Raw genomic sequence first — 20,716 nt, 5'->3', positions numbered from 1 at the left:
GTGCTTTGTCCAGGCACAGGCCGATATTTAAACCCTAACATTGGTGGCTTGTATGCGGGTTTTGATCTCCCCGTGCCTACATACATGGCCTGGCTCCCTGCCACCAACCATGAGGAGGAGGAAAGGCCTTTCCCACCACACGCCTGTGCTACCTCCTGCCACCTGACATGGTCCCCAGCCAACCCTGGGCCTGGGGCCTGGGGCAAGGTCTCAGTAGCTCTCAGAGCCTCGATGGGAAGGGATGGAGCTATATGCACCTGCCACTCCCACTACAGAGCCCACCAGCCCCCAGCCAGAGGTCACACACTCAGCTTGGGATGTGCACTCCCCTGGGCTGTGGTGAGGACTAATGAAGACATGCACAGCTGCTGCCCTGAGCTATGCTGCCTGTCCTGCTGTTTCATCCGTTTCATCTACCATGTCCACTGCACCACTGGACACCACCACCTGCTGGTGACACTCAGGAATTCCACCACATGAGTTACTGCTTCCGTTACTGCTTCAGCTGGCTCGCAAGCAGACTTCTCCGTGAACTGCTGCCCTCTGTGGTTCACAGCTCCTGCCTCTTAGACAGGCCCTCATGAACCACATGGTTTTGCTTTCCCTGCTACCAGACTGCAGCTTCAATTTCAGCACAAACACTGACGAATTGATAGGAATGTTCCAGTTGCAAGGAAGACCCTGATTTCCTAGATAAAGCCTGGCCAGTTTTTCTGAGATTATGGGAATTTTCTTAGCTAACATATGTGATACCTTTTGATCATTGGGCAGAGTTTCCCTCAAAGCAGATCCTTACTCCTCTCCAGTTCTGGGCTCTCGCAGCAGAGATTAAACCCTAACAATGCATACTGCAGAACTGGCATTGTCTGCTGGGTTTGTGGTTTTATATCTAACAGTCGGTTGGACAGACAGACATGTGGTTATACACACACACACACACACACACACACACACACACACACTTTAACAAGGATAACACATTGGTGTGTGTAATGTTTTAACTTATCTAGTCCATATGCTATTGATACACAATTCAAACACAATGTTAAAGTATTTCAGAAGCTCCATAAGTTAACCTTTGTAAGTTATGGTGGCAGTGCAAGTGCTGAGAGGTTGACGGAAAAGATTGTATGAAAATTCCTAAATTCAGTGCCTCCTTACCCCAGCCACTATGCTACTGCCTTATTTCCCCCTCCAGCTCTCCCTACCCCTTTTTTCTTCCTTCCTGTTTTCTCACACATCCCTTCATTCTTTTCCTTCTGTATTATTCTTCTCTCTTTTCTTTTTCTTAACTTCTCTTTTCTTTCTCTCAGCCTCCCTCCATCCCTCCATTCTGCCTTCTAAATTAACCTGAATTGCACTGCCTTGCCATGTTAGGTGCTACCTGACTCACACTCTCAGCTCTGTCATTAAGGCTCATCATTAGGCATCTCTTTATTTGTTCATGCTCATTATGTACGTGGTAGAGTAAAAAACCTGTCAATCATATACAACACAATCAAAAAGAAGAAACACTTATTGTACAGCAAGCTATCACAGGCAAAATTTAACTCAAAAACAAAAGCAGATGGACACTCTAATTGGTAAAGCTGACAGCCCACCTTTAGTTAAGTTCACTTTATGGCAAGTAATTATCTGACTGTAGAATGGGCTGAGCATTGTATGTATCCCCCATATCTTTAAACAGACTACAGTGGTGCTTCTTCATGCCTTGTCATTATGATAAAATTTGTTATATAAATGCTTATGATGTGCTTTTCTCCAAAACCAATTGGTCCTATAAGAATTAAGGGACATAAGAATAGAGATTCTTATTTGTTCTGAAGGAAGTTGGAAGAAATATTCCTCTGACTTGGTAGGTTAAATTTGCAACAATTAACTGATTTGAGGACAGAAAGGGTGGACTCTCTCTCTCCAAAATATTTCCCCACCTACTCAAACCCACATTTAACCGTCTTATGTGACCCACCTAGATCAACAAGTCAACGCCTTCCTCCATCTACAGAGTTACTGCTGAGTAGTTCTGGAGAGAGTTTGGGACATTCTCAAGCATTCTTATTTTCTGAAACTTTGCAGGGACTCTGTGACAACTCCCACAGTCTCTCTGCATTTGCCACATATCACATACTTTATTTAACATTACATGGTTTCGTGATTTGATATAAAGTTAGAGAATCACACCTAGTCATCATCTCCTTACTAGTATTTTCCCCAAGGTGGAATGAGAAATAACGTGGCAAGAAAGAGTGGGCCTGAGGAACCTAGCCAAACAGGCATTATGGAGTATTTACTCTTGAAATATTAACTCTTTATGAATTAGTCTATTAGTCAAACATTTTCAAGAATGAACTAATCTCCTCAAGGAAAGAGCACTAACTGCCTCTTAAAGGTCTCAGTCCACTCCCCCCCATCAACCTTCAACCCACCCCTGCTACCTCCCCCTCCATCCCCTATACATACCACCATGAGCATGTAAGGAAAGTCAGGCAAATACTCTATGCAGCCCTACCTTTAGAACTCATCCTTAAAGTGATGGTTATGCCAAGGCAACCTCTTTATAGCATTGGCTGGAAATTTTCTAAAGTACCTTCCTTCAGTGAATTTAGCACCAATTAAGGAGATAGACAAGCAGTAAGAGGTTTATTATAAGATAGTTTTTGAGTTCCTGAAACTTCAGTTTGCCTCAGAATAGATCATTTTAATCCAGATGCAGAAAGAAAAGTAGGATGATCTCTCTCATACCAGAATTTTTTATTTTATTGAAATAGGCTTTTACACATACATATATGCTGGTTACATTTTTCTCTCCCTCTACTCCTCCCAGTTCTTCCCTTCCATTTGGATCCAACCCATTTCTGTCTCCTCTTTGAAAACAAATGAGAATTTAAGGGATAATAATAAAATATAATACTATTAAACGAAAACAAACAAGTCATAATATAGTAAAACTAATAATAGATAAAAAGAAGAGACACAAGAAACAATATAGACAAACATAATCAAGGAAGTTCACACATTCAAAAATGGCACAAAAGTGGCACATTCCACATAAGTGGATAATATACATATATATATATATGATTTTTGCATTTATATGTAATTTTTGCATATGTGCAAAATACTCTTTGGGGCTTCTACACCACAGGATCCCATGATCCCTAAGGGAAGAGATTTGCTGGAGATACCATATATAGGACTGAATGTTTTCTTTATCCATTTTTCTGTTGGAGGACTGTAGCGGTAAATATTAAAAAATGAATGTATTATCACGCTAGTGTTGGCTCTAGTGGGCCACATGGTATTTGCGGGGTATTTTCATCTCAATCAGCAAAATGTCCCCACCTGACTCGTTAAGCTCCCAGTCTTCATCCCATGCTGCTGCCAGCTACTCTCTGTGCCATGCAGTGATCTCAGCACCATGGTTAGCTGCACTTTATCGTCGGCTAGTCTCTGGGCCCAGCGGCAGCTGCCCCCTCTTGCAACTCTCTGATGTGAACCGGGTTCGCAGTCCCAGCATCTGCACCCTGTGGTTATAGTCACAATTCCTAATAACCCATTAAGATCAAAAGTCAATAAGCTTGTAATTTGTCAATCAGATTTATATCAGTAAATCTTTACCCCACTAAGCATCCACACAATAAACTCTGAACCAATTAATAATAATATAAACTGCCCACTCAGATAAGACAAATTGTCCTATAAAAATCCATCCCTTAGGAAATATTCGTAACTACCTGTGGCCATTTAAGGCCACACAGATCTGGGTCGTCTTCCTTCTCCATCTTGTCCGTCTTTCTCCTCTCTCTCTCTCTCTCTCTCTCTCTCTCTCTCTCTCTCTCTCTCTCTCTCTCTCTCTCTCTCTCCTTTCTTCAAAACTCTGTGCCCACCTAACTTTTTCACTGCCCAATCACAGGTCTTGCTTTATCTTGAGCCTGCCTTCCCCTGCCTATAGACAACAATCCACAGGGGACATCTATGTTGTTACCAATATCTAGCTGTTATTAATAGACCAGAAATGAACATGGTTGAACAAGTTTCTTTACTGTCGAATGAAGAAACTTTTGGATATATGCCCAACAGTGGTCTTGCTGAAATTTGAGGTAGATTGATCTTCATGAGAAATTGCCACACTGATTTACATAATGTCAGTATGAATTTGCACTCCCACCAGAAATGCTTTGTCTTATTCTACACCTTTGCCAGCATACGCTGTCACTTATTTTATTGACCCTGGCCATTCTGGTGAGTGTAAGGTGAAATCTCAAAGTGCTTTTGATTTTCATTTTCCTGATGACTCAGGATGATGAACATTCCTTTAAGTACTCCTTAACAATTTGAGTTTTATTTTTGAAAATTCTGTTTAGATCTGTACCCAAGATTTTAACTGGGTTATTTTTCTTGATTCCCAGCTTTTCTGAGTTGTTTGTATAGTTTGTCTATTAGCCCTCTACTGGATGTGTAGGTGGTAAAAATATTTCCTGTTCTGTAAGATACTACATTGTCCAAATTACAGCGCCCTTTTATCGTGCAGAATCTATTAAGCCCCATGAGGTTCATTTTGTCACTCAGGGTTCTTAGTGGCTCTACAGATGATATTCTATTCAGAAAATTTTTTCTTATGCCATTGAGGTCAAAGCTATTCTCCCCTTTTCCATCTATCACATTCATTGTATCAGGACTTATGTTGAGGTCTTTGATCCATTTGGACGTTTTTGTGCACGGTATTAAGTATGTTGATTCTTCTACATGCAACTATGCAGTGTGACCGGTACCATTTATTGAGGGAGTTTGTCTTTTCTTAGTGAGTATTTCTGACTTCTTTGCAAAACTCAAATGTCCATATGTGCATAGATTTATGATCATGACTTCAGTTTGATTTCATTGATCAATGTGCCTGTTTGTGTACCAATACCCTGCTCTTTTTATTACTATAGCAGTGTAGTACAACTTGAATTTGGAGATGGTGATCCTCCCACATTTATTTTATTACACAAGATTGTCTTAATGATCCTGGACATTTTGGGTTTTCATATAAAGCTGAAAAATTTCCTTTCAAGACCTGTGAGGAGATCTTTCTCCTGGTTTCCTTCAGAACAAGCACTATGCATGCCTTGATGCTAATGGACTGAACTTCTGAACCTATAATCTAGTCCCAATTAAATATTGTCCTTATAGTTGCCTTGGTCATTGTGACTTTTCACAGAAATGGAAAGCCTAAGACATAACTTGGTACCAGGGACAAGGGTAATAGGCCAGATCATAGTTCAGAATAGAAGGATGTAGATTTCGGAAATTTGGATATGAAAAGCAGTGGAATGTTTTTTATTAAATATTTTATGTATTTACATTTCAAATGTTATTGCCTTTCCCAGTTTCCCCTCTGAAAACCTCATATCCCCTACTTCTATGAGGGTGCTCACTCTCCCTCCTATCCACTCACCCCCAACTCACTGCCCTGCCATTCCATTGCACTGGAAAATGAAGTCTTCATAGGACCAGGGTCCTCTCCTCCTATTGATGCCAGACAATTCCATCCTCTGCTACTTATACTTCTGGAGACATAGGTCAGTCCATGTGCACTTTTTGGTTAGTGGTTTAGCCCCTAGAGCTATGAGACTTCTGGTTGATTGATAATGTTGTTTTTCATATGGGGTTGCAAACCCCTTCGACTCCTTCAGTCCTTTCTCTACCTCCTCCATTGGAGACCCCATACTCAGTCCAATGATTGGCTGCAAGCATCCACACCTGTATTTGTCAGACTCTGGCAAAGCCTTTCTGAAGCTATATAAGCCTCTTGTCAGCAAGCACATTTTGGCATCTGCAATAGTATCTAGGTTTGTTATCTGGAGATGGGATGGAACCCAGATGGGGCAGTCTCTGAATGGCCTTCCTCTCAGGCTCTGCTCCATAATTTGCTCATGTATTTCCTTTAAAGAGAAGCAATTCTGGGTTAAAATTTTGGAGTGGGTATACCTCACCTAAGCCTTACCAAACCCACTGGATATGTTCGCTATATATTCTCCCTCCTTTGTTGTGCATTTCAGTTAAACACATTCCTGTTGGATCCTGGGAGTCTCTTGCTTTCCTGGCATCTGGATCTTTCTGGTGGCTACCCCTAGTTCACCATTTCTCATTGCGAAACACATTTATTCAATTTCCTAACTGTCTGTATATCATCGCTGTCTCCTCCCATACTGATCCTGTCCCCTCTTTCCCCCTCCCCCTCCTCTTTTCCTCTCAGGTCCCTGCCACCCTCTAACTCCTGAGAATAGTTTGTTCCCACTTTGAAGAAGGACTAAAGCATCCACACTTCAGTCTTCTTTCTTCTTGAGCTTCTTATGGTCTGTTAGTTGTATCCTGGGGATTCCAAACTTTTTGACTAATATTCACTTACCAGTGAGTACATACCATGTGTGTTCTTTTGTTACTGGGTTACCTCACTCAAGATCATATTTCCTAGTTCCATTCATTTGCCTGTGAATTTCATGAAAACATTGATTTTAATAGTTGAGTAGTACTCCATTGTGTAAGTGTACCACATTTCCTGTATCCATTCCTCTGTTGAGGGACATCTGACTTCTTTCCAACTTCTGGCTACTATACATAAGGCTGCTATGAGTGTAATAGAGCATAGTAGAGCATCTTTTGGGTAGATGCCCAGGAGTGGTATAGCTGGGTCCTCAGGTAGTACTATGTCAGTTTTCTGAGCCAGAGGAGTTGCCAGACTGATTTCCAGAGTGGTTGTACCAGCATGAAATCCCACCAAGAATGGAGGAGTGTTCCTCTTGCTCCACATCCTTGGCAGCATCGGCTGTCACCTAAGGTTTGGATCTTCGACAGCCATTCTGACTCATGTGAAATAGAATCTCAGGGTTGTTTTGATTTGCATTTCCCTGATATCCAAGGATGTCGAACACTTCTTTAGGTGCTTCTTAGCAATTCTATATTCCTCAGTTGAGAATTCTCTGTTTAGCTCTGTACCCCATTTTTAACAGGGTTATTTGGTTCTCTGGAGTTTAACTTGTTGAGTTCTTCCTATATATTGTATATTAACCCTGTATCAGATGTAAGATTGGTAAAAATCTTTTCCCAATCTGTTGGTTGCTGTTTTGTTCTAATGACAGTGCCCTTTGCCTTACAGAAGTTTTGCAATTTTATGAGTTCCCATTTGTCGATTCTTGATCTTAGCGCATAAGTCATTGGTGTTCTGTTCAGGATTTTCCCCAGTACCCATGTGTTTGAGTCTCATCCTCACTTTCTCCTCTATTAGTTTCTTCTTCTTTTTTAAAATGTTAATTTATCTTTTATTTTTATACTTTATTAGATTTTTAATTTACATTTCAAATGTTATCCAGTGTCTTGGTTTCCCATACATGAAACTCCAATCTAATACCCCCTCCCCCTTCTTCTATGAGGGTGTTCCCCCATCACACAAAGCTTCTATGAGGGTGACTCCTAGCTGACCTCCCTATGAAAGTCCTGAATAGTACAGAGTCTATCTGAAAGTTGTTTTTCTCCACCAAATGTGGATAGTACCCTGCCTATTTACCATGGTGTGAATTGTGCCCCAATTTTTTGAATTATGCCCCAATTATTTGCAAGGTATATAATCCCCTGTTAAAATCCTCTCAGAGTCATCTCCCCCTTGAAGTGGTATGTCTCCAACATGTTGGAATGATTAAACTCCTCTTGCTTTTGTGTCAAACACCACCTCTGTGAGTCTCATTTCAGGAGGTTCCAGAAGAGGTTCAATTCAGACCTCACATTTGGTGCATTGACCAGGATGCTCACCTCCTATGGGGGACCCACAGGGGAATGGTGGATCAGAGGAACAGCTGTAGCAAGATGCCATGGTTGTCTGTGTTTCTCCTACTTTGCTTTTCTGTTTGTGTTTTGCTTTTGGTTTGGTTTGTGCTTGCAAGATCAAGAAGACTTGGAGAACCTCAGTAACTAAAGAGAGGCTTGTAGGACACCCCAGCCTTTCCAACTCTGGTTTCAGCATGAGTTGATGGGGTCACCATAGTAACTAAGGAGGGGCTTGCAAGGTTCTCACCAGCTTCAGTTCCAGCCTGAGCCAACAAGGTCACTAGGACTTTGGTTCTGGCTTAAGCTGGCAAAGTCACCAGAACCTGTGTGTATTTTGCCAGTGGCATGGGGCAGAGTCTGTGTGTACTTTTCCTGTGGCAGTGGCAGAGTCTGTGTGTAATCTGTGTAAGTTTTGCATGTGACAGGGCAGGTTGTCTGAGTTATTTTATCTGGGGGGGGGGGTGAACTGGTCTTTGTATTCTGCACACAGAGAGGATAATTGGTCTGCATACTAGTTGTTTTTTTTTTTTGCATTCTTGTTTTTCATTGTGTCATTGGACTTGGACTGACATTATTTTTGGACATGGGACAGACTGTTTCTCACCTTAATCTTATTCTGACTCATTTTAAAGAAGTTAGGATTAAGGACCACTTATTGTAACTTGGAATGAACTGCTTTTGGTGTTAAATGGCCACCAGAGGGAGATCTTTTATCTCCCAGGGTGTCAGCAGTAGAGGATAAAATGTTTCAGAAGTTTTCCCTCCTCCCCCTTGCGAACACTTCTTTGTCAACAGGAACAACAAAAGCAGTCTCCAGCCCCTGCACCCCTTTGTCCACGACCCTTAGAGGAGGACACAGGTCCTGCCATGGGAACATTAAGCAGTAGAGTTGTATCTCCTGATACTACAGTGGCCCTCCCCATCAGGCCTTTGGGCCTGCAGATGCAACTCGAATCAGGCCAGTTCTGATTGTCTTATACAATGCTCAAGTCCAAGTGGATCAAACTCCACATAACACCAGATATTCTGAAACTACTAGAAGATAAAGTGGAAAAGAGCCTTGAACATATAGGCATAGAAAAAATTTTCCTGAGCAGATCAACAATAGCTTATGCTATAAGATCAAGAATTGAGAAATGGGACCTCATAAAAGTACAAAGCTTCTGTAAGGCAAAGGATACTGTCATTAGGACAAAATGGCATCCAATAGATTGGGAAAAGATCTTTACCAATCCTACATCTGAAAGAAGGCTAATATCTAATATACACAAAATAATGTAAGAAGCTAGACTCCAGAAAACCAAGTAACCCTATGAAGAAATGAGATCCCAATTCTTCAGGTTTCAGTCTGTACATGGAGCTGACCCTGTGCCACAGATCTCTGTACCCAGATCCTGCTGAGAGAAAGCAGGTCACCCAGGAGTATTGACAAACCTAAGAACACAGGTAAGACCACCACTTCTGCTCAGAGGGAACTGCCTGGATTCCTCAGGACACTGGATCCAAGGAACAAGTCTTAGACAGTATCCTTCTGGTTTCTGTCTAGCCTGGAGCTGATCATATGTCACAGTTCTCTGTACCTAGATCATGCCAGGAGAGAGCTGGCCTCCCAGGAGTACTGACAGGCAGGCTTACAGGGGGGACAAGCCACTGTAAGAGATAGCAAAACAAGCTAATATCAGAAATAGACAGATGAGAAGAGGTAAGTGCAAGAACCTATGAAACAGAAAGCAAGGCTACTTGGCATCATCAGAACTCAGTTCGTCCACCACAGCAGGTCCTGGATATCCCAAAACAGCAGAAAGGCAAGATTTTGCATATCTCATGATGATGTTAGAGGACTTTTAGAAGGACACAAATAACTTCCTTAAAGAAATACAGGACAATATAGGTAAATAAGTAGAAACCCTTAAAGAAAAGACTGTTATATCATTTTCTAATGTTTTCATTGTTATCTTCTGACCCTGAGATTTTCTCTTCTTTCTCTTGTATTCTGTTAGTGATGCTTGTGTCTGGATTCCTGATCTCTTTCCTATGTTTTCTATCTCCAGGTTTGTCTCCATTTGTGATTTCTTCATTGTTTCTATTTCCATTTTTTAAATCCTTTGTGATTTTATTCAATTCCTTCACCTGTTTGGTTGTGTTTCCCTGTAATTCTTTAAGGGATTTTTGTGTTTCCTCTTTAAGGGCTTCTACCTGTTTGCCTGTGTTATCCTGTATTTCTTTAACAGAATTATGCATGTCCTTCTTAAAGTCCTCTATCATCATAATGAAATGTGAATTTTTAAATCAGAATCTTTCTTTTCCAGTGTGTTGGGCTATCCAGTGTTTGCTGTGGTGGGGGAACTTGGTTCTGATGATGCCAAGTAGCCTAAGTTTTTGTTGCTTAGGTCCTTGCCCTTGCCTCTTGCCATCTGCTTATCTCTGGTGTTAGCAGGACTTGCTCTCTCTGATAGTGGTTTGACCCTCCTGTAAGCCTGTGTCAGCACTCCTGAAGACTGTCTTTCTCCTACCGGGATCTGGGTACAGAGAGTTGTGGCATAGGGTCAGCTCCAAGCCCAGGTGAAAACCAGAAGTATTTTGTCCTAGACTGTTCCTCTGTTCCTGTGTCCAGAGGGCTTCAGGTAGATTCTTCTTGAGTCAGGAATATAAACAGAAGTGTTGGTCTCACCTGTGCTCTTAGCATTGTCCACACTTTTGAGAATCCAGCTCTCTCCCCATTGAGCCTAAGTAAAGAGAACTGTGGCACAGCTCTTTTTTGAGTTTTATGGAGCTTATAAATGTGGAATTACGAAATTATTTTGGCAATTTTCCTAATTTTTCTATTTTGTGGAATACTTTGAGGAATATTGTCATTAACTCTTCTTTGAAAGTGTGGTAGAATTCTGCACTAAACCATCTGGCCTTGTTGGTTTTTTGCTGGTTTGTAGACTTTTAATACTGCTGCAATTTCACTAAGAGTAATAGTTGTATTTAAATTGCTTATCTGATCTTGATTTAACTTTGGAAGCTACTAGGTATCAATAAAATTATCCTTTTTTGTCTTTCTACAATATACTAATTTGTTATTTAGCACCAAATTTCCAAGCCAAGGAAGTTTCAATAGACACAGTTCCAAGCAGTGTAAATCATCACTGCTATCTTAATTAGGGTCCCTATTGCTGTGTGACAAAACAGCAAACCTGACTGCAAATTTTTTTTAAGATTTTCCAATTTGGTGAAAAATAGGTTTTTAAATATTGTCCTTACAAATCTCTGGATTTTGTCAGTATCTATTGATATGTTTACATCTATGTATCATATTGTGGATTTTGATAGCTTCTCTCTGCCTCTTGGTTAATGTGGACAAGATTTGTTTCAATTTTACTGATTTTCTTGAATAACCAACTCTTTGTTTCATTGGTTCTTTGTATTGCTGTATTGTTTTTGTTTTTTTTTGTTTCTTCAACCCTGGGTTTTCTTATTTCTTGTGGTCTACTTCTTTTGAGTTTTATTTCCTCTTTTTGTTCTGGAGCTTTCAGGAGTGCTGTTATGCTACTACCATGAGATCTTTCTCTATTTAGATAAGTGGTATTATGAGTTTGGCTCTTAGAACTATCTTCATTTTGTTCCATAAGTTTTGATATGCTGAGTGTTTTCATTCACTTCCAAAGTGTTTAATTTCTTTCTTCTGTCTTGACCTATTTTTCATTAATTGTTCAATTTTCATGAATTTGTAAGCTTTCTATTGTTCGTGCTTTTGATATCTGTCTTTATTCCATTTAAACCAAGTCCAATAAGCTACTAAGTGTTGTTTCCATTTTCTTGAAATCTGTTGAGACTTGCTTTGTGTCTGAGAATGTGGTCAATTTTGAAGAAATATGATCTACTAAGAAGGTATATTCTTTTCTGTTTTGGTGAAATGTTCTGTAAATGCCTATTATGCCTATTTGGTTTATGAATCATTTAGCCTCATCATTCCTCTGTTCAGTTTTCTCTGGGCGACATGTCTAATGGTGAGATTTTGGCATTGAACTTACTTATTATCATTAGGTGATGGTTGATATGTGACAAGCTATAGTATTATTGCTTTCATGAACTTGGGTGTATTTGTGTTTGTTACATTGTTGCTAAGAATCATATTGTCCTCCTAGTGAATGTTTTGATGAGTATGAATTTTCCCTTCCTAACTTTTCTGATTAGTTTTGGTTTGTAGTATATTTTTCAGATATTAAAATGCCTGTGCTGCTTAGCATGTTATGGCCACTTGCTTGGAGATTCTTTTTTACATTTTTACCCTGAGTTAATATCTGTCCTTAATATTAAGGTGTGTTTCTTGTGTATTTCTTGACTATAAGAAGAATGGATCCTGTTTCTGTTAAACTCCATTAGTCTTTTTATTTGGGAAACTGAGATTTATATCATCAACAATCAGTGTTTATTTTTCTTGTTTCTTATTTTGTTGTTTAGATGCATTTGTTTGCCTATTTCTGATTTCTGTTTGTTTCCCATTTCTGATTTGCTGAACTGGTATTATTTATTTATTCACACTGTATTGAGGGTGTTGTTAATCTCTTTAGGTTAAAGGGTTTTGTGTTTTGTTCTGATTTGTTTTGTTCTCTTCACTATAATCTAGTGTATGGTTGAATTTGTAGATAGATTCTCGGATTATCTTTTTTCTCTATCAATTGTGACCAAAAGTTTTCCTCATTATAGTATTCCTGGGCTGGCATTTGCGGTCTCATGATTTGTAGGAAATCTATTTATGACTTTCTGACTTTTTGAGTCATTATTGAGAAATCATGTGTAATTTTAATACATCTGCCTATTTACGCTACTTTGGTCTTCTTCTCTTGTTTTTAATATTCTTTGTTCTGTACATTTAGTTTGGATTATATGTGTCCCATTCTATTTGGTGAATATGCTTCTTGCACCTTTATAAGCACCTCTTTCTTTAGGTTAGGGAAATGTTCTTCTATGATACTCTCTGTGCCTTTGATTTGGGTTTCTTTTTTTCCTCTATTCTTAATATTCATAGATTTGGTCTTTTGTACTATCACATATTTTCTTAATGTTTTATACCTGGATTGATTTTTAGATTTAACATTTTTGACAAGGGAATGTATTTTTCGATCTTGTCTGCAATGCCTGATATTCTTTCTTCTATCCTTTGTATTCTGTTAATGTGGCACGCCTCTAAGGTTCCTTTTTAAGTTCTTAAATTTTTCACATGTAGATTTCCTTTGGGTTTTCTCTCTTGTGGTAGTTTGAATATGCTTGGCCCATGGAGCAACATTATTAGGAGGTGTTGCCTTATTGAAGTAGGTGTGACCTTATTGGAAGAAGTGTGTCACTTTCAGAGTAGGCTTTAAGAGACTTCTCCTAGCCGGCTTAGAAGCCAGTCTTTTTCTGTTTGTCTTTGGAACAAGATGAAGAACTCTCAGCTCCTCCCGAATCATGCCTGCCTAGATGTTGCCATGCTCCCACCTTGATGGTATTGGACTGAACTGAACCTCTGAACCTATAAGCCATCCACAATTAAATGTTGTCCTTTATAAGAGTTGTCTTGGTCATGGTGTCTATGACCAAGCAGTAAAACATCTGTTGATTCTATTCTCAATTTAAAGTCTTAATCTATTTTATCCATTCTTTCTCTGTTCCTTCTTTGTTTTCATAGATTTCTTCAAGAGATTTATGAAGTTCTTCTTTAAAAACTCCATGATAACAACTTCTTCAGGATTCCAAGATCCTCTCCAGGAATCTTCCTAGACCAGCACCCAATTGGAACTACTGAGACATCCAGCCTTGTGGACTGAAGAACTTCTGCACTCTCTTCCTGTCCTTCATCTATCATTTCACTACATGGATCACATATTGTGAGCCAATCCAATAAATCCCCTCTTAGTAGGAAAAACCTCCACTATATTCATAAACACTCTAAAGCATTCTTGGGTTTCAGTCATGTTTTGTTTCTCATAGCCTACTGTAGGGTGCCATGGTTCTAGTGGAAACATGCTGTCTTAGCCTTTGTGTATGTGGGGGTAGAGGCATCTGTTTGGAATGATTATAAATCCAGTTGCTAATATCTGTCTGGTCTTTATTGCATGGGTATTTTGTCCCTTGGTTTCTCTTGGCCTTCTCTGGTTCTTAGGAGAGTGTGGTAGCTATGTGTTACAAATTGCTTCTGGGATTCGACTGGGTGTGGCTATTAGAGGTTTCAAATGTAATGTGACTGCACTTATTAGGAGCTGATATTTAGTAATAGGGATGATTTAGAAGGATTTCCACAGGAGAAAAAAATAAGCAAGGCATTCCATTAGGACCCACTTAGCTCTCAGGGTCAGAAAGTGAGTATAGGGCTGATCAATTAATTTTTACCGAGCTGGGATGATACTGGTGGGAGGGTTGGATTTAAAGGAAAGGATGGGGACTAAATATCTGCAGCTTGCCTACCTGTTTTGTTTGCCTACTTGCTTCTTGGCAGGCTCAAACATGTTAGTTTATGGCGTACCTGTGAACCATTATTTTAATAAGATTATGGGAAGTGAGAAGACCTACCTTAAAAATGGGCTGCACTATTTCCCAGGCTTGGGTCCTTGAGTACATAAAAAAGAGAACATTAAGCCAGAATCATCAGATTCATTGATCTTCCCTTCCTGATTATAGATAAGGTGTAACCAGCTGCTATGAGCGCTTGCCAGTCAATGTCCCAACCAGGAAGGATTGTACCGCCAAACTGTAAGCCAAAATAAACCCTGACACTCCAGTTAGGGTGAGTCTCTGTCATTTCAGTAATCCTTTCTGGACATGCCTTCACAGACACCAATAGACAAAGCTCACCAACTTAACTGATTCTAAAGCCAAACAAGTTGGTGATAAATATCAACTGTCATAGCACGTATCAAAATATTCATCATAAAAGTAAAATCATAAATTATTACTGAAAATGGTTTAGAAATTTGGGGGTGTTCTTGAATGCACACTGTATCTCATGTATTTCATTACACACATTAGTAGACAATGGAAAAGACAGGAATCACATCCTCGTGTCAGAGGAAATACTAACAGATTAATTTCTTAGCACCTCATAAGTTGAGATGATTAGTGGACTTGGGTCATTTTGCATGCTCACAGTGGACTTGCAGTGAATACAGAGAAAATGATATGAGTCACACATCTCTTCTTCTTATTGAAGAGACATAAAGAGAAATAGAAAGACAGAGGAAGAAAGGGGGTGGTGATAGGAAGAAGAAGAGGGAGAGGAAAAGTGAGTGAGTTTTATATAACACTAAGAAGAGTTTTGTGAAAAAGTTTCTCAATGTAAAGGAAAGAGCTTTTGTATTGAATTTTCCTTTTCTAGAAGAAATCAATTGTTTTGCTTCCCAAGGATAAACAAGAAGGAAAAGAGTACCAAATGAGTTTACTTAAAACAAAACATTTGTTAGAGGTTATTTAAGTAAACGAGCAATTGTACCTGATCAGTGGGCCTTCAAAAGGTTGCCACTAACATGGGCCACAGTTGGTGAAATGTGGCTGATGGTTGGGAAAGCATTTGACAGCCAAAGTCAGCTAGGTCAAATTAAAGACAGTCATTTAAAATTCAAGTCACATAATGGCATCGGCAGCCAGCAATGGAATTAGCAGGAACATCTTTCTGTATAGGAACCAGCGACTCCATTATGGTGGGAATAATTGCCACTTTCCAGGGAAGACCTGGCAGTGGAACTTCCCTATTTATCTAGGATACCAGAATGCCACTGATATATCAGTGTTGCCCCCACTCCCCAAGACTTCCAAAAATAGGTTGCAAAAGACAAGAGGCAATGCAGAAAACTGATAACCTGTTTCTCCCCCCCTCATCCCCCTTATTAGCATCACAGAATAGTGTTTTAACAAAATGACAGGCGATTTATAACCTTTTCTTGCAACAAACACCTTTCTGCAGGTATAAGTGCAGAATATAAATATTTGGTGGGGAAAATAAAATGGTGATCTCTGATTCTTGTCTTGCCTGCCTGGCAACCTCACCACCATACCCTGATGTTTTTCTCCATGCTAATGTGTCTATCATCTGAAATGCATTAAGAAAGCATCCTCGGAGAGAGAGACCCAACCGCCTGGTCAGGTGGGCACTCCTGAGGCTGCAGAGCGGAAGAGACCACCAACACTGCTCACCCCTGCCCACATCCCTGGCCCAAGAGGAAACTGTATAAGGCCTCTGGGCTCCCGTGGGGGAGGGCCCAGGAGCGGCAGGACACCTGCATGAGACACCGCCGGAACCTGAAAGAACAGACCAGATAAACAGTTCTCTGCACCCAAATCCCGTGGGAGGGAGAGCTAAACCTTCAGAGAGGCAGACAAGCCTGGGAAACCAGAAGAGACTGCTCCCTGCACACACATCTCGGACGCCAGAGGAAAAAGCCAAAGACCATCTGGAACCCTGGTGCACTGAAGCTCCCGGAAGGGGCAGCACAGGTCTTCCTGGTTGCTGCCACTGCAGAGAGCCCCTGGGCAGCACCCCACGAGCGAACCTGAGCCTCGGGACCACAGGTAAGACCAAATTTTCTGCTGCAAGAAAGCTGCCTGGTGAGCTTGGGACACACGGAAGCAGAATTTCTCTAGGACCGGGCACGTTCTGTGTTTACCGGAAGTCCCACACCTGCGGATCCCGGCCCGCAGCAGCTCTCTTCTCCCAGACACGGTGAGAGAGAGACCCAACCGCCTGGTCAGGTGGGCACTCCTGAGGCTGCAGAGCGGAAGAGACCAACAACACTGCTCACCCCTGCCCACATCCCTGGCCCAAGAGGAAACTGTATAAGGCCTCTGGGCTCCCGTGGGGGAGGGCCCAGGAGCGGCAGGACACCTGCCTGAGACACCGCCGGAACCTGAAGGAAACAGACCAGATAAACAGTTCTCTGCACCCAAATCCCGTGGGAGGGAGAGCTGAACCTTCAGAGAGGCAGACAAGCCTGAGAAACCAGAAGAGACTGCTCCCTGCACACACATCTCGGACACCAGAGGAAAAAGCCAAAGACCATCTGGAACCCTGGTGCACTAAAGCTCCCGGAAGGGGCGGCACAGGTCTTCCTGGTTGCTGCCACTGCAGAGAGCCCCTGGGCAGCACCCCACGAGCGAACTTGAGCCTCGGGACCACAGGTAAGACCAAATTTTCTGCTGCAAGAAAGCTGCCTGGTGAACTCAAGACACAGGCCCACAGGAACAGCTGAAGACCTGTAGAGAGGAAAAACTACACGCCCGAAAGCAGAACACTCTGGCCCCATAACTGACTGAAAGAGAGGAAAACAGGTCTACAGCACTCCTGACACACAGGCTTATAGGAGAGTCTAGCCACTGTCAGAAATAGCAGAACAAAGTAACACTAGAGATAATCTGATGGCGAGAGGCAATCGCAGGAACCCAAGCAACAGAAACCAAGACTACATGCCATCATCGGAGCCCAATTCTCCCACCAAAACAAACATGGAATATCCAAACACACCAGAAAAGCAAGATCTAGTTTCAAAATCATATTTGATCATGATGCTGGAGGACTTCAAGAAAGACATGAACACACTTAGGGAAACACAGGAAAACATTAATAAACAAGTAGAAGCCTACAGAGAGGAATCGCAAAAATCCCTGAAAGAATTCCAGGAAAACACAATCAAACAGTTGAAGGAATTAAAAATGGAAATAGAAGCAATCAAGAAAGAACACAGGGAAACAACCCTGGATATAGAAAACCAAAAGAAGAGACAAGGAGCTGTAGATACAAGCTTCACCAACAGAATACAAGAGATGGAAGAGAGAATCTCAGGAGCAGAAGATTCCATAGAAATCATTGACTCAACTGTCAAAGATAATGTAAAGCGGAAAAAGCTACTGGTCCAAAACATACAGGAAATCCAGGACTCAATGAGAAGATCAAACCTAAGGATAATAGGTATAGAAGAGAGTGAAGACTCCCAGCTCAAAGGACCAGTAAATATCTTCAACAAAATCATAGAAGAAAACTTCCCTAATCTAAAAAAAGAGATACCCATAGACATACAAGAAGCCTACAGAACTCCAAATAGATTGGACCAGAAAAGAAACACCTCCCGTCACATAATTGTCAAAACACCAAACGCACAAAATAAAGAAAGAATATTAAAAGCAGTAAGGGAAAAAGGTCAAGTAACATATAAAGGGAGACCTATCAGAATCACACCAGACTTCTCGCCAGAAGCTATGAAGGCCAGAAGATCCTGTACTGATGTCATACAGACCCTAAGAGAACACAAATGCCAGCCCAGGTTACTGTATCCAGCAAAACTCTCAATTAACATTGGTGGAGAACCAAGATATTCCATGACAAAACCAAATTTACACAATATCTTTCTACAAATCCAGCACTACAAAGGATAATAAATGGTAAAGCCCAACATAAGGAGGCAAGCTATACCCTAGAAGAAGCAAGAAACTAATCGTCTTGGCAACAAAACAAAGAGAATGAAAGCACACAAACATAACCTCACATCCAAATATGAATATAAAGGGAAACAATAACCACTATTCCTTAATATCTCTCAATATCAATGGCCTCAACTCCCCAATAAAAAGACATAGATTAACAAACTGGTTACGCAACGAGGACCCTGCATTCTGCTGCCTACAGGAAACACACCTCAGAGACAAAGACAGACACTACCTCAGAGTGAAAGGCTGGAAAACAACTTTCCAAGCAAATGGTCAGAAGAAGCAAGCTGGAGTAGCCATTCTAATATCAAATAAAATCAACTTCCAACTAAAAGTCATCAAAAAAGATAAGGAAGGACACTTCATATTCATCAAAGGAAAAATCCACCAAGATGAACTCTCAATCCTAAATATCTATGCCCCAAATACAAGGGCACCTACATACGTAAAAGAAACCTTACTAAAGCTCAAAACACACATTGCACCTCACACAATAATAGTGGGAGATTTCAACACCCCACTCTCATCAATGGACAGATCATGGAAACAGAAATTAAACAGTGATGTCGACAGACTAAGAGAAGTCATGAGCCAAATGGACTTAACGGATATTTATAGAACATTCTATCCTAAAGCAAAAGGATATACCTTCTTCTCAGCTCCTCATGGTACTTTCTCCAAAATTGACCATATTGTTGGTCAAAAAACGGGCCTCAACAGGTACAGAAAGATAGAAATAATCCCATGCGTGCTATCGGACCACCACGGCCTAAAACTGGTCTTCAATAACAATAAGGGAAGAATGCCCACATATACGGGGAAATTGAACAATGCTCTACTCAATGATAACCTGGTCAAGGAAGAAATAAAGAAAGAAATTAAAAACTTTTTAGAATTTAATGAAAATGAAGATACAACATACTCAAACTTATGGGACACAATGAAAGCTGTGCTAAGAGGAAAACTCATAGCGCTGAGTGCCTGCAGAAAGAAACAGGAAAGAGCATATGTCAGCAGCTTGACAGCACACCTAAAAGCTATAGAACAAAAAGAAGCAAATACACCGAGGAGGAGTAGAAGGCAGGAAATAATCAAACTCAGAGCTGAAATCAACCAAGTAGAAACAAAAAGGACCATAGAAAGAATCAACAGAAGGTTCTTTGAGAAAATCAACAAGATAGATAAACCCTTAGCCAGACTAACGAGAGGACACAGAGAGTGCGTCCAAATTAACAAAATCAGAAATGAAAAGGGAGACATAACTACAGATTCAGAGGAAATTCAAAAAATCATCAGATCTTACTATAAAAACCTATATTCAACAAAATTTGAAAATCTTCAGGAAATGGACAATTTCCTAGACAGATACCAGGTATCGAAGTTAAATCAGGAACAGATAAACCAGTTAAACAACCCCATAACTCCTAAGGAAATAAAAGCAGTCATTAAAGGTCTCCCAACCAAAAAGAGCCCAGGTCCAGACGGGTTTAGTGCAGAATTCTATCAAACCTTCATAGAAGACCTCATACCAATATTATCCAAACTATTCCACAAAATTGAAACAGATGGAGCCCTACCGAATTCCTTCTATGAAGCCACAATTACTCTTATACCTAAACCACACAAAGACACAACAAAGAAAGAGAACTTCAGACCAATTTCCCTTATGAATATCGACGCAAAAATACTCAATAAAATTCTGGCAAACCGAATTCAAGAGCACATCAAAACAATCATCCACCATGATCAAGTAGGCTTCATCCCAGGCATGCAGGGATGGTTTAATATACGGAAAACCATCAACGTGATCCATTATATAAACAAACTGAAAGAACAGAACCACATGATCATTTCATTAGATGCTGAGAAAGCATTTGACAAAATTCAACACCCCTTCATGATAAAAGTCCTGGAAAGAATAGGAATTCAAGGCCCATACCTAAACATAGTAAAAGCCATATACAGCAAACAAGTTGCTAACATTAAACTAAATGGAGAGAAACTTGAAGCAATCCCACTAAAATCAGGGACTAGACAAGGCTGCCCACTCTCTCCCTACTTATTCAATATAGTTCTTGAAGTTCTAGCCAGAGCAATCAGACAACAAAAGGAGATCAAAGGGATACAGATCGGAAAAGAAGAGGTCAAAATATCACTATTTGCAGATGACATGATAGTATATTTAAGTGATCCCAAAAGTTCCACCAGAGAACTACTAAAGCTGATAAACAACTTCAGCAAAGTGGCTGGGTATAAAATTAACTCAAATAAATCAGCTGCCTTCCTCTATACAAAAGAGAAACAAGCCGAGAAAGAAATTAGGGAAACGACACCCTTCATAATAGACCCAAATAATATAAAGTACCTCGGTGTGACTTTAACCAAGCAAGTAAAAGATCTGTACAATAAGAACTTCAAGACACTGAGGAAAGAAATTGAAGAAGACCTCAGAAGATGGAAAGATCTCCCTTGC

At 40.5% G+C, this 20,716-nt stretch overlaps 1 protein-coding gene across 1 annotated transcript in view; it reads left to right on the top strand.

Annotated features, from left to right (window-relative positions):
- The window catches only part of LOC148001455 (uncharacterized), a 60,696-nt gene extending 42,779 nt beyond the window's left edge, over positions 1-17,917 (top strand). Inside the window, exon 4 of the mRNA XM_087584586.1 lies at positions 13,463-17,917. Within this exon, the coding sequence (XP_087440712.1) occupies positions 13,463-13,554 (92 nt within the window). The 3' untranslated portion in view covers positions 13,555-17,917. The remainder of the gene's footprint in view (positions 1-13,462) is intronic.
- The last annotated feature ends 2,799 nt before the right edge of the window (positions 17,918-20,716 follow it).

The sequence above is a fragment of the Rattus norvegicus genome, chromosome 14 (genome assembly GCF_021556685.1).
Source record: "Rattus norvegicus strain SHRSP/BbbUtx chromosome 14, alternate assembly SHRSP_T2T, whole genome shotgun sequence".
Lineage (NCBI taxonomy): Eukaryota > Metazoa > Chordata > Mammalia > Rodentia > Muridae > Rattus > Rattus norvegicus.
The sequence above is the reverse complement of the archived record's forward strand: the minus strand, read 5'-3'. Positions and strand labels throughout refer to the sequence as shown.